The sequence below is a fragment of the Asterias amurensis genome, chromosome 10 (genome assembly GCF_032118995.1).
Source record: "Asterias amurensis chromosome 10, ASM3211899v1".
Classification (NCBI taxonomy): Eukaryota; Metazoa; Echinodermata; class Asteroidea; order Forcipulatida; family Asteriidae; genus Asterias; species Asterias amurensis.
Genome location: NC_092657.1, coordinates 1,025,813 through 1,040,929, shown reverse-complemented (window position 1 = coordinate 1,040,929; position 15,117 = coordinate 1,025,813). Strand labels below are relative to the sequence as shown.

The 15,117-nt window shown below is 38.0% G+C and overlaps 1 protein-coding gene across 1 annotated transcript; it reads left to right on the top strand.

The window, feature by feature from the left end:
* Positions 1-165: 165 nt before the first annotated feature.
* LOC139943424 (MOB kinase activator 3B-like) lies at positions 166-15,025 on the top strand. The gene is made up of 7 exons (XM_071940235.1): positions 166-391; positions 6,866-7,016; positions 7,887-7,980; positions 8,517-8,650; positions 10,421-10,536; positions 11,248-11,334; positions 11,944-15,025. Exons 1-7 carry the CDS (start codon positions 356-358, stop codon positions 11,971-11,973), a joined length of 648 nt encoding a protein of 215 aa, XP_071796336.1. The 5' UTR covers positions 166-355; the 3' UTR covers positions 11,974-15,025.
* Positions 15,026-15,117: the final 92 nt, after the last annotated feature.

Genomic DNA, 15,117 nt, shown 5'->3' with positions numbered 1-15,117 from the left:
TTAGTACTGTATAATTTTTTTATTAAAAACAAATAACTGTTTTGCCGTGTTTAAAATAGACCCAATTACACATTTGCGCTAGATACATTTTAGAGTTGGGCAAACTCCCATTCACTTTAAGAAGATCCGGGAGCTTATCGAATTACCTTGAAGTTATTTTTTCTTTTGAATGGTACCGATGACGTAAGTTTCCCCCTTAGATTTTATCATTGTCCGCTTTGGGCCTCCGTACACTCTATCTATCACTGGTGACATTCTTGCACATTGGATTAAGCACCGTCCACAGGCTACCAGCCAATTTATCACCCAGGTCAAATAAGGTCATTTCTGTGTGCATTATTGAGGAAACGTGAAAATGGATCTAAAAGGGTTCTTCGGTGGAAAGGAAAGGGTAAGAATTTACCACATTTTTACAAATATTTTGATTTCATGTGTATCTTTATTGAGTTGTGTACAATTGGGTGTATTTGTGAGTAGGTTTTATTTGAAAATTACGTTTTATTTTCAGTTAGAATCGACTTGAAAGTTGTTGTGTTTACTTCCGAACTTGCACAGTTTGTGTGCTACTGCTATGCAAACGTAGTGCTGTGTGAATCAATGACAATTTGTTGCTGTTTGGTTATTGCACACTTCCATTGACTACGTACACAGCAATCGGTTTAATTGCCTTTTGCTAATAAATATCATAAAAGAACAAAATTGCACAGTATCAATCTGTGTAAGTAGGAGAGTCCACCACTTTCTTTGCAGATTCGTTTAATGTACATTTTGTCAAAGCAACTAATTGTCAACAAGTTCAAGTTGTAGTTTGTATGTAAATCAATAATGAGGGAAAAATTGTCAGGTTGTTTGTAAATATTTATGGAAAGTCATATTATCTAACATGTCTAAAAACATATGTTGGTTCCACTCTAGTAATTTTGAACAATAGCAGCGTTATAAATCTTCCAATAATGTTCATCTTATAATTAATGAGTCATATTTAAATAAAAGGGATTGTTTTGTTTGATCACACTCTTAGTCTTAGTCTTAGTCTTAGTCTTAAATTGTTCTTGGCAATAGAAACTTTTGATTAAAAAGCCCGGTACCAGTACCACCACAGAACACAGCAGCTTTTTTAATAGTCGGATAGAAAAATATATGGATAACTTTCCGTATCACGCCACCACTTTTTCACTTATTTTGTACAAAAATGGATAACTCATTGAGGTAAATCAGATACTATATTATTTCATATCGAATGAAAAAGTGGTGGCGTGATACAGAAACTTTTCCGAATATATTTTTATAAGCATTTTGAGAAAAAATTCACTTTGACGTTAAAATATCAGTTTAGAAAAGTTTCCGTATAGCGCCACCACTTTTTCATTCGAAATAAAATCATATAGTATCTAATTTACCTGATTGATATATCCCTTTTTGTAAAAATGAGTGAAAAAGTGGTGGCGCCATACGGAAAGTTATCCATCAGTTTTCTTGTCTCGGACTTTGTATCTGAGAAGCAGTACTGTCAGTGTCAGTACATTTCTCAGAATGTGTATTCCCAGAGGCCGTCGGGAGGAGGGTTACGTTATCACAACTAATATTCGATCTGCATTTTCAACGACGTTTGGTAATTGTCCAAGACAAGTCAACTTGTGAAAATTTGAGCTAAATTGGTCATCGAAGTTGCGAGAAAATGATGAGTTTGTGTGCTTCATAGGTATTAAAGACTTCTAGCTAGAAAAATAAAAGTCTTTTATTATTTTAGTGAGAAATCTATGCTTTCTCAAAATCTATGCTACTTCAGAGGGAGCCGTTTCTCACAATGTTTTATTCCATCAACAGCTCTTTAATGCTCGTTACCAAGTCAGTTTTTAAGTTAATATTTGTTTTGGGTGTTTACCAAACGTGTACCTTCCCTTTATAATTGAATAGTTTTTCATAAGGACATGTACAAATCTGTTGGACTTGCGAAATGATTTATAGCTAGTTGGTCCTGTTGGCTAGTTACCGAAATGATTGTGGGCCAAGTCTGTGAGACTTTAAAGGGACACCAAGGAAGGGCGAACTTAACATTTGAACTAGGGCAACAGATATGCCTCTTGCAGGCCTGTATGCTTCGTTTTTGAAAGGGCAAGGGTACCAAGGCATTTTCTTTTTGGTAAAGGGCACCCTATGATGAAATTGCAAATTTGTACCGGAGCATTTCAAGGGCACCAAGGCAATGACTAATGGACACGGAGGCAATCGCCTTCGTTGCCTCCGTGAAGTACCAGGCCTGCTCTTGACTGTCATTATGACTGCTAATCCCTGAAGCATTCAATTTTCTCTTTGTTTTTGAACAAAAAAGAATAGCTGCAAAAAAGACTCCGTACAAGTTTTGTTTGTACTAATTTGCTTCAGTAGAGGGATCACATTAAAGGCAGTGGACACTGTTCGTAATTACTCAAAATAATTATTTGCGTAAAACCTTACTTGGTAACGAGTGATGGGGAGAGGTTGGTGGTATAAAACATTGTGAGAAATGGCTCCCTCTGAAGTGACGCAGTTTTCGAGAAAGAAGTTCTACGAATTTGATTTTGAGACCTCAGAATTAGTTTTGAGGTCTCACAATCAAGCATCTAAAAGCACACAACTTCGTATGACAAGGGTGTTTTTTCTTTCATTATTATCTCGCAACTTCGATGACGAATTGAGCTCAAATTTTCACAGGTTTGTTATTTTTATGTTGAGATACACAAAGTGAGAGGACTGGTTTTTGACAATTACCAATAGTGTATTTAAAGGGGTTGCTACCAGTTAATAAACCACAAAGGAAACTGACTGGGAAAATTTGACTGCTACATGTACCACGTTTATGTAGCCGATCCCTGAAGTTAGTTTCCTCAATGTTTGAGCAACAACAACAAAACTCTGACTATAAACTCAGTACAAAGTTGTTTGTGTACTGTGTTAGGTTGTTTCCTCTAACCTTTTAAAGATAACACAGTGTTTAAAGCCATTGGACCCTTTCGGTACAGCAAAAAAAAAAAAGTTCACAGATTTACAAATAATTTACAGGGTTTACAGAAGGTAATGGTGAAAGACTTCTCTTGAAATATTAGTCCATGAAATGCTTTACTTTTTGAGAAAACGGTAAAACAATATAAATTCTCGTTAGCGAGAATTACGGATTTGTTATAAACACATGTCATGACACGGCGAAACGCGCGAAAACAGGAGTTGGTTTTCCTGTTATTTTCTCCCGACTCCGATGTCCGATTGAGCCTAAATTTCCACAGGATTGTTATTTTATAATAAGTTGTGATACACGAAGTGTGGGACTTGGACAATACTGTTTACCGAAAGTGTATATAGGCTTTAATATGGAGCTCTGAAAGTGCCATCAAAGTTTCTTCTTAATTTGCATTTATTACAAAGTCGTATCTATCTGTGCTGTGTTACAATACATACACATACATGTAGGTACTGAGCTCTTGTTGAGCTCCTGAGATTACGTATTTACTTCAGGAATAAGATGAAGACATCATAAACTTTCTGACATCTTGAGATGGACCCAGTTTTCAAAGAATCGCTTCAGTGGAAAATATTGCTTTAAATAATAATAGTTATATGTGAAGCAGAAACCAACAGGATACCGTTTACAAATTGTGTGATATGATAGTTTGGCTGGTAACCTTATTCTGGCACACGTAACTTTGATGTGCTAACTACTATTTGTGAGAAGGAAAAAAATTATAAATGCAAAAAATAGTTTAATGGTCTGACGTTTCAACCCTAGCAGAGTCTTTCTTTGTTGAGTTGTCATTTAGCCTTCCAGATAGACTCTGCTAGGGTCGAAACGTCAGGCCATTAACTATTTTTTGCAACTACTATTTGTGCAAGATTACACCCTCTTAGAAGTAGCTTCTTCAAGTTAGGTTTTATCTCGTGATGAGGACTTCCTTGAACTCTCTCCCCTCTATGCCCTCCCCCCCCCCCCCTCACACGAGAATAAACATAAATTAACTATTCATATTGATTATAGGCCTAAGTGTTTGGCCTATAAAATCATGGGGACACATGTTATTCAAATCAGAGTCTGTGAACTTTATGACCCAGCCGTCGATTTCACCAAACTCTTCCTAACTTAGGATTAATCTTAGAACTTAGGACGGGTTCAGTTCCGTATCCAAAGACGTTAGGATGCATGAACCCATCCTAAGTTAGGACGGGTTAACGGGTTACTCGTCCTAACCCGAGGTAGGATTAATCCTAGCAGTTCGTGAAATCGGCTCCAGGTATAACAATAGAGGAGAACATACTGTGGTTGTAGGCAATTTGCTGCACTTCCTGTTTGGTGGGACTGTTTTATAGGCACTGGCTCCCGCTGTGCTTGCTCACCAAGGCAGGGCTTGATATTGGGGTGGGAAAATCTTTCTTACTGCACCAGAAAATTTTCAGCGACAAGAATCAATATGATAAGAAAATGTTCTTTACAGGTTATTTAAGACACTGGACACTATTGGTAATTGTCTAAGACCAGTCTTCTCACTTGGTGTATCTCAACAAATGCATAAAATAACAAACCTGTGAAAATTTGAGCTCAATTGGTCGTCGAAGTTGCGAGATAATAATGAAAGAAAAAACACCCTTGTCACACGAAGTTGTGTGCTTTCAGATGCTTGATTTCGAGACCGCAAAATCTAATTCTGAGGTCTCAATATCAAACTTGTGGAAAATTACTTCTTTCTTGAAAACTACATTACTTTAGAGGGAGCTGTTTCTCACATTGTTTTATACTATCAACAGCTCTCCATCACTCGTTACAGTAAGGTTTTATGCTAATAATTATTTTAAGTAATTACCAATAGTGTCCACTGCCTTTAACTCAGGCCTTGAATTTGGTTCTTTAAGGAGCACAGCACCATCCAGCAAAAGCACAGCTGGCCTTTTGGCAATTGATGTGGGTGCTGTTGGTTAATTCGTGGCCCTGGTTTGGGAATAGAACAGTTCAGGATTAAAGTATCATTTTTTCTTTTCAAAACATTTAATCTGAACTTTTTAGGACTTACATTAAAGCCATTATACACTTTCGGAACAGAAACAAAACAAAAGTTCACAGGTTTACAAATATAACTTACAGGGTTTACAGAAGGTAATGTTGAAAGACTTCTCTTGAAATATTATTCCATAAAATGCTTTACTTTTTGAGAAAACATTAAAACAATTATCAATTCTCGATGTCGAGAATTGGGGGTTTATTGTAAACACATGTCATGACACGGCGAAACGTGCGGAAACAAGGGTGGGTTTTCCCGTTATTTTCTCCCGATTCCGATGACTGATTGAGCCTAAATTTTCACAGGTTTGTTATTTTATATAAGTTCTGATACACTAAGTGTAAGCCTTTGGACAACACTGTTTACCGAAAGTGTCCAATGGCTTTAACCAGTTGTGAAACGCTGGTTGTTATGTTGTATTTCTTTGTCATTTAACATTTTGCACCCATTGCTGTATTTGCACACTAAATAGTAGTGTCAATACAATAGACAATTAACTGCACATTGTAGATATAAAACAGTCACTTCCTTTATGGATTGGAATGGCTCTGAACATGGGTTGTTATCACCTTTTTGTTTTAGGGCAGTTATCCATATTGAGGGGCCATACTTACAGGTTGGTGGGCCATTCAATTTAGTTTTAAAAACTAAATGTTTATTCCAATTTAAAATTTTAAAATCACCCTCTATATTTTTCCTTCTGTATTTTTTTGTTATCTACAATCAATCAGATTTCAGATTTTAGTTATTTTCTTTGACTGACCCACACATTGTGTGTAAATATTGATAATTTGGAATAGCTGCTTGTAAATGGCTAAAGCTTTTTACAAATCACATTAACAATTAATTGCTGGTTTTACTTCTAAACAGAGGTTTTTAAAACAATACCTTCTTCAACATTTAGTAGGCCCATAGGCCTAATCCTAATGGTACAAAGTGCCTTCTTCAAATACATCAGAATTGGCCAGAAATCTCTGAGGATTTCTAAACAAACAGTGGTTGTATTTGTAGTCAAGTAGATTGGGCCATCGAATCCCTTAGGTCAATCAAAGGTCAATCTCAGAGTGATCATTTTATGATCCTATTGTTAACATTACGGGCATGTGAATGAGGCTACAGGAAAGTATGGTATCCCCTAAGGGCCATCCATAAATACATTGAATGTTGACACACCTCTCAGTGCTAGTGAGATCAATATTTGCCTGGTACGGTTATGGTTGTTTGACTAGCTTGTTTTTACAAATGTTGAGCCTGAAAATAAGGCTTTCTGCTTCTTCTTACCCATACATTCTTCTTTAGCATTCAACCAGTTTTATATTCCACCAGTTTTATTCCATATCTTTTTGGAACTCCCAGTCTTTGCATGTTTCCCTCTATCCTTGAATGTAGACTGTTATAAGAGGAATATAAATTTCTACTTCAGTCCCCCGAGTTCTTTCACTTTAAATAATTTTTCGTCTTTAAGCCCCATACCATGTGGTAAAATTATCCATTGACAACGTCCTCAAAGAGATGTCCTTTACCATGGAGAAAATGCCCCTGTGCCCTTGCCCTAAAAAAAACCTTGAAACATCAGGCCTGTTGTTTTAGGACTTACTGTTTGGTAAAATTTACGTTTTTGTTTTGTTGTTGTCAAACTGCCTTTATCCATCAACACTTGTAGCTCAGTGGTCTAGTGGTGAGACATCCGCTCCAGCGATGCAAAGGTTGTGGGTTAGAATCCTATCCCAGTGATTTGTCTGTGGACTTTTTTTTCACAAAACTCGAGGAAAATACTGAGTGTACAGTGCTTAGTGTAAGGGTAAAATCAAACAATGTTTCTTTGTTTTCTTTTCTTCTAGACGTTCCGGCCAAAGAAGAAGTTTGAGCCGGGAACGTTACGGTATCAACTTCACAAGAAGGCGATGGCGTCGTTGAACTCTGGCCTTGATCTGAAGGCGGTGGTAGCTTTACCAGCAGAAGAAGACCTCAATGATTGGCTAGCTGTCCATGGTAAGAACAAAACTGACCAATTGTAGACCTTCTATAATAATCTGTTCTGCATATGTGGTGTGTTGTAGTTGAGCAGAAAAGAGCACCAGACTCGAACTCTGCTGCTTCTGTTCAGCAGAGTGTGGGTTTGAGTCTCGGTCATGACACTTGTGTCCTTAAAGGCACTGTACACGTTTGGTATTTGTCAAAGACCAGTGTTCTCACTTGGTGTATCCCATCATAAGCATACAATAACAAGCCTGTGAAAATTTAGGCTCAATCGGTCATCGAAGTTGCGAGAAAATGATGAAAGAAAAAACACCCTTGCTGGACAAATTTGTGTGCTTTCAGCTAGGAATAAAAGACTTCTAGCTAGAAGTCTTATTATTTAAGTGAGAAATTACCTCTTTCTCAAAAACTACGCTACTTCAGAGGGAGTCGTTTCCCACAATGTGTTATACTATCAACAGCTCTCCAATGCTTGTTACCAAGTCAGTTTTTAAGTTAATATTTGTATTTAGTAATTACCAAATGTGTACATTCCCTTTAAAGGCACTGTACACTATTGGTAATTGTCAAAGACCAGTATTCTCACTTGGTGTATCCCAACACATGCATGAAACAAAAAAATCTGTTAAAATTTTGTCTCAAATTGTCAACGAAGTTGCCATGAGAATTATGAAATACAAATCACCATTGTTGCACAAATTTGTGTGATTTTAGATGCCTTAAAAAAAACTTCAGGCCTGGTTGAAAGTCTTTTACCAGATTCAAATATTTCAAATAAAGTGGCTCATGTACTGTTGACTTAGTTTACACAGTTTCCTCGGGTATTTTGTGGCAGAAGCCAGTAAAATGATGATTATTAATGTTGTTTTTTCTGCTTTGTAGTTGTTGATTTCTTCAACCGTATTAATCTCATCTATGGAACGATATGTGAGTACTGCACCGATGATTCCTGTCCAATCATGTCTGGTGGACCAAGGTGAGTCTAGAATGTCTTCTTCACGTAACTATCGGGCTATGAAATAACCCACGGCACCCACAGCAAACGCCCGATCCATTAGGCTCCGCCCATGACGCACGTGTGAGCAAGAACACGTAAGCCTGTCCAATGCCTTTCTGCACAACTCTGCTGCATGTGCTAAGCATACGCGCACGCATGTTGGACCTTTGTTGCGTTGTGATTGGTCAATACGCAATGGGGCGGAGCTTAATGGATCGGTCTGTTGTCATGGTGCCCTGCGCTTTTGATGTGGTGCCCTTTGCAAAGTTCCGAGGCAAATTTACATTTTCCTCATAGAAGTGCCCCTTACTTGAGGGAAATTGCTGTGCCCCTTCACGAGTGAAGTTTAAGACCATATTTGTTGTCATTTTGCTCTTTGTTAATCAGATATGAGGTGGTGCGAAAACAAAATTTAATAACATGTTCAGCTGCTAGCCAGTGAGAAAGTATGTTTTTGAACTTTAGGAAGGTTTTTCTTCATTATGGTAATTTTTGCTTTGTTTATTGTTCTTCAGGTATGAGTATATGTGGTGCGACGGTGAAAAGTTCAAGAAGCCGACAGCCCTCCCGGCTAATAAGTACATCTCACACCTTATGGAATGGGTGGAGACACTCATAAACAAAGAAACAGTCTTCCCCGTTAATGTTGGTGAGTGGGGCCCCTCTTTGCGATGCTCAAGGCCCAATTTCATAGAGCTGCTTAGCAGAGAAATTCTGCTCGGCAAAATCCTTTGCCAAGCGAGAATTGAGTGGGGTACCATTCAAACCTATATATGTTTTTTTGGCTGGTATCCTATTTTTTGCTAAGCAAGAATTTTCTGTGCTTAGCAAGTTTTTGTGGGTATAGACTTTATGAAATTGGTCCCTGGGCCCAACTTCATAGAGCTGCTTAAGCTGGAAATAAAGCTTAACAATTGTCTGCTGAGCAGAAATGAGCAGGATACCAGTCACAAGTTGTAAACACGACATGGGTTTTTTGCTAGTGACCTTATTCTGGTAAGCAACATTTGTTTGCGCTTTTTGTGATTAAGCAGCTCGTGAAACTTTGGCCTAGATGAGCACTAAAAACAAACACCCACCTTTCATTAGCATACCCAGAAGCACACAGTGATCAAAGATTGATATAAACATTACCCAGCTTGTTGAGAGTAGTTCCCCGTGACTACCCAGCTCAAATAGCGGAGTGGTTCCCCGGTAGATGATAGTTCCTGTAGACGTTTGATTTCCTGGCTAAACCAGGAAATCAGATGAGAAGTTTTAAATTGCTGTCTGGTGTCGTGGTCTCTCCACAATATAGATTGGTTTTGCACTATTGGAAATGATGTCATTGCTAGCCTGGCTCTTGCCTAAATCATAGCCTGGTACTTTGTAACATAGTTTCTTGCTTTTGTACTTTCCTGCTTAGTAATTTTGTACAATGTAGTTATTTCCTTTATTTTAACAAACAACTTCTTGTTAAAGACACTGGACACTATTGGTAGTTGTCAAAGACCAGTCTTCTCACTTGGTGTATCTCAACATATGCATTAAATCACAAACCTGTGAAAACTTGAGCTCAATTGGTCATCAAAGTTGGAGATAATAATGAAAGAAAAAAACACCCTTGTCACATGAAGTTGTGTGCTTTTAGATGGTTGATTTAGAGACCTCAAATTCTAAATATGAGGTCTCAAAATCAAATGCGTGGAAAATTACTTCTTTCTTGAAAACTATGTCACTTCAGAGGGAGCAGTTTCTCACACATGCTAATAACTATTTTGAGTATTTACCAATAGTGTCCACTGCCTTTAGTTAATGGTTTGCGTAACACCATGCTACTTGCTGCGTAGATTATTCATTTGAGAAATTTTCTTGCTTTATATTCTACTGTCGCGGAAAAGCTTTTAGGAATTCAGGAGACTTCTAAGAAAAAAAGGACAGTTCTTTTTTCAAAACTGAGAAAAGTTTCCCGAATTCATAAAATCTACTACGCAGTAGGTGAGAAGTCTCCCAAAATCCAAATAATCTACTCGGTGGTAGACAAGTTCTCAAAAGAACATAATCTACCCAGCAAGAAGATATACACATGGTGTTACCGAAAACCAAGTAATAATAATATCAAAGTCTTATGTAGCGCCGAACCTACCACTAAGGTACTTAAGGCGCTGAGTATATACAAATTTTCAGAAAGATGGGTTATTGCAGTGATGAATTCTGAGACCCTATTGTTTAGCACCTTAAAAGGGTTTACAAGGTGCTCGCCACAGCCAGGAACACTGGGGCCAACCCCTTCTCTTTTCGATAAGTGTACTGGGTTCTTTTACATGCGTTACACAACACATGAATACCTCACCATGCAATGCCTCAAATCACATAAACTTCTTGTAACATATTTGAAATGATCTTGATAGTAACGTGACTTCCTCTTTATCTCTTGTAGATGTACCATTCCCAAAGAACTTTGTCAATACATGCAAGAACATTCTGAAGAGACTTCATCGAGTCTTCGTTCACGTCTACATCCACCATTTTGAGAACTTAGTCGCAATAGGAGCGGTGAGTAATGATGTCACTGTCTATTTTTAGATCACAGCATTTAGATCATGGCTTCTGAAAGACACTTGAGGCTGTGTGTAACACAATGGATGCAGTTGTAGCTAGGGCTGGCTCACTGCAACTACCTATACTTCATGCATCAATGATCAAAGTCAGAATGCGTGGGTTCGAATCCCACCCTTGCTGCCACTGTGTTCAGAAAGCCCTGTGTGTAATATAACTTATAAGTCTTATAAAGCTCATGTATCTACCAATGAACAAATAGAAACATTTTAAGGCAAGTTTTTGATTTCTTTGAATAATGAGACCGATTTTTGTAGCATCTTGTAAGGGTTCACAGGGTGCTGCAGTGCATTCAGTAGCCACAGCCAGGAACACCACGGCAAACCTTTCTGTTAACGATAAGTGTAACTGGGTTCTTTTAGTATAAACAAGACATTTGACAAACAGCTTTACTTCACATCCGAAGGACGAAGCAATAATAATTGAGTGTCTTGCTTAAGGACACAAGTGTCAAGAGCGGATTCAAACCAACACTCTGCTGATCAGCAGAGCTTGAGCGCAGTGTGCTTGACTGCTCGACCATAACATGCCACAAGTTCGACACAGAACTTCTCATATACAGCTTACTTAAGAAAACACTACAGAACATCCGAGAAATTGATACTTGAAATTTAAATCCTGAACCAACTTTTCTTTTCATGTTAACAGGAAGCCCACATCAACACCTGTTACAAACATTTCTACTACTTTGTCAGAGAATTCAACCTCATTGATGGAAAAGAGTTAGAACCTTTGGTAAGCATCCCCCTCCCAAAAGAGAGATCTTTATTATTATAAGACTTTTCACAAGTTTTCTGGAAGATATCAAGTAATAAACTGGTTAAATCTTAAGCGATTTGTGGTTGACTAGAGTAGACTAGAGTGGGATCTAAACCACCGGTCTCTGGATTAACGTGCCGGCGCTCTACCAACTGCACTATCTATATTGGCCTTTGTTTGTCAATATCTTTGTTCGGGGTGCCAGTCATAAGCCACTGGCAAATTTTCTTGGAAGGTAACAACAATTTGAAGGTAGGGTCATAGATTGGGTTTTGTCAATGTTATGCTTGGGAAGGTAGTGCATTCTGATCTACTAGCCTGGCTCTATCTGGATGACACCCATGCCTACATCCTTACAGATTGCGAAGGGGGTATTAACCCTGTTTCAGTCCAGGAGTAGCAGGCAACAGGCCCCTGGTGACAGCCAAAATAGTGCTAGATAGCTTAGTTGGTAGAGCGCTGACACGTTAATCCCAAAGGTCTTTGGTTCGAATCTCACTCTAGTGAATTTTTCTGTGTTCAACCCCAAATCATTAAACATTTTCACGATATTTACTCTTTTCTTTTCTCCTTTTTCATTTCCAGAGAGAGATGACTATGAAGATCTGTCATTGATAGAAACTCCCCTCCCTCCCTCCAACCCCCTCATGTTGCCAAAATCTTTCCAAGAAAGTCTTGATATGGACCAGAACCCCGGACCATCAGATGTGACGTTCACAACCTCAACCTCATGCATAAATACGTTTGTACCCTGCACCTCTACATCAGTATGGGTTCCAGTCCTGATGTGCCATCTTTTATTTTGATATTCTCCACCATGTTGCTTCTCCAAGGCCTTTTGGCAATCCCCATGACAACCTGCGAGGGGAAATTTATTGCCTGTGGTTGGATTCGAACGTAGTACCGTCAGAGTCAGATAATACACTCTACCATGTTGCCACTCAACGTCCATTTGAAAATCTGCAAGGGCAAGTTTCTCTTTGAGCGCTGTTTAATCTTGGGTTGGATTCGAACCTAGGACCGTCTGAGTCAGAACACACTCCACCATGTTTGCTACTCCAAGGCCTTTTGGAACCACAAAAACCTGCAAGGGCAAATTTATCATCTAGGGTTGGATCTGAACCTAGTACCGTCAGAGTAAGATTTTTCTCAAGTTATGCTACTGTAATTATTTAAGATACTTCTTTTTGAATGGTTTGGATTTGAACCCAGTACCGCCAGTGCCAAGCTAAGGATTGCAACACGCTATTAGAAACTTCTACAAAAAGAAACTTCTGCATTGTAGATGTGACACCAAGAAAGGTTCATCGCTTAGGTTTGGATTTTAACCCAGTACCTTCAGAGTGTAAAGCTAAGGACTGCAACAATATATCAGAGAAGCTTTTACATGTGTCATCAAGAAAATTCATCACTTTGGTTTAGATCTGAACCCAATACCGTCGGAATAGAATGCCAAGCTCAGGATTGCAGTATGCTATTAGAGAAACTTCTTCAATGTGGACACGGCACCATGTAAGTGCATCGCTTGTGTTTAGATTTGAACCCAGTACCGCTAGAATAGAGAGTCAAGCAATGGAACTGCATCACACTATTAGAGAAACTTCTGCATTGTAGACACGACACCAAGAAAGTTCACCGCTTGTGTTTAGTTTTGAACCCAGTACCGACAGGATCAGCTTTATCAAGCACTACTGGGGGAAATGTCATAAGAAGCACCTAGTAAGTACATACACTTCACTTGTCCTCCATCATATCCAAGGTTCAAATCCATCTGTGGAGTTAAACTTATTGCTTTTAAAGGCAGTGGACACTATTGTTGGTAACTACTCAAAATAATTATCATCATAAAACCTTTCTTGATACAAGTAATGGGTAGAGGTTGATAGTATAAAACATGGTGAGAAACAGCTCCCTCTGAAGTGACGTAGTTTTCGAGAAAGAAGTAATTTTCCACGAATTTGATTTCGAGACCTCAAGTTTAGAATTTGAGGTCTCGAAATCAAGCATCAGAAAGCTTACAACTTCGTGTGACAAGGGTGTTTTTTCTTTCATTATTATCTCGCAACTTCGACGACCAATTGAGCTCAATTTTTCACAGGTTTGTTATTTTATGCATATGTTGAGATACACCAACTGAGAAGACCAAAACTGAATAGTGTCCACTGTCTTTAAAACAGGAATCTAAATTTGGAGTTTACTTTCCTGAATAAAACAAAGTATTTTATGAGTTTGTTTTACTCACACTTACAAGTATACAGGTACATTTAGGAGCAAATGTGATGCGATCTAGCAATGTGAGTCGTTTGTCGGCCAAGGTCATTTAAAAAAGAAAATTAAGAAAACTTGGAACAGGTGGTTTAGAAGTTGTTTCTTGAAACTACATTGCCACAATTTCTTTCAATGCTAATATTAACCCCTTTTTGATGTAACTTATCAGGATTGAAATAGCCAGTATGTATTAAAATACATTTTGGCATTTAAACTTACCGGCAAAACATTTGAAAGTTTCATCCCATGTGGCTTATTTCTCCACAATGATATTTCCGACAAACAACTTATGTAGCTCGATCGCATCACAAATGTTTAAGACAAAGCAAGGTATGCATTGATTTATGCAAAATATTTTAACTTTTTGACCCCTATTTTAAATAATGCGTTTTTTCTGTATATAATCTGAGAGTGAAAGTTCAATTTTGTTTGACGAACAAAAAAAATTCTTGGAAGGTTCAAATCAAGAGTAGAAGAATCTTGTTTCTTAGATATTTTTTTCTGAGAATTATTCTCATTTGACAAGTATTGCATGGCACAGGATTGTTATAAAACAGAAATGAACAGTTTCTTAAAGGCACTGGGGCCAATTTCATAGAGCTGCTAAGCACGAAAATTTGCTTAGCACGAAATTTCTTCCTTGAAAAAAACAGGTCTACCAACCAAATTTCCATTTCTTGCATATCACTTATTTCTGGTGTTCAGCTATTGTTTGCTTATCCTGAAAATCACGTGGAAATTTGATTGGTAATCCTGTCTTTATCAAGGCTACAATTTCATGCTAAGAAAATTTTGGTGCTTAGCAGCTCTATGAAATTGGGCCCTGGACATTATTGGTAATTGCTCAAAATATTAGTTAGCATAAAAACATACTTGGTAACAATGGAGCGATGGAGAGCTGTTGATAGTTAAAAAAAAACATCATGAGAAATGGCTCCCTCTGAAGTAATTGAGAAAGAAGTACATTGTAATTTAACACTAAATTATTTTAATGGAATTTGAGACCTCAGCTGAGGTCTTCGAACATCTGAAAGCACACAACTTGTGGGGCTAGGGTGTTTTTTCTTCCATTATTCTCTCGCAACCTCAATGACCAATTGAGCTCAAATGTTCACAGATTTGTTATTTTATACATGTTGAGATACACACAGTGGTCTTTGACGATTACCTAAGGTGTCCAGTGTCTTCAAGTCAGCTACTCTAGAATGTAGGGTATCCTGATTAGTTTTGCTTAGCAGAAACATTGTTGAGCAATAACGTTTCCTTTTCAAGGAACACGTTGCATTGGATCGGTGGAGTTGGTCTTTGAAAAGCATTTGTAACCGTTTGTTATGAAATGCATATGGGTAGAAAGATGTTGTAAAAGAAGAATACAATGATCCACACAAACATGCCTCGAAATTGCGTGGTTTTCCTTTTACTTTGTTTACTAACACAGTCGGCCATTTATGGGAGTCAAATTTTTGACTCCCATAAATGGCCGACCGTGTT

Bases quoted from the DNA above. Each gene is read 5' to 3' on its own strand.
- LOC139943424 (XM_071940235.1), top strand. From the start codon at position 356: ATGGATCTAAAAGGGTTCTTCGGTGGAAAGGAAAGG. The intron at 7,017-7,886 runs GTAAGAACAAAA...TCTGCTTTGTAG, and splicing joins TGATTGGCTAGCTGTCCATG to TTGTTGATTTCTTCAACCGT. The intron at 11,335-11,943 runs GTAAGCATCCCC...TTTCATTTCCAG, and splicing joins GAAAAGAGTTAGAACCTTTG to AGAGAGATGACTATGAAGAT.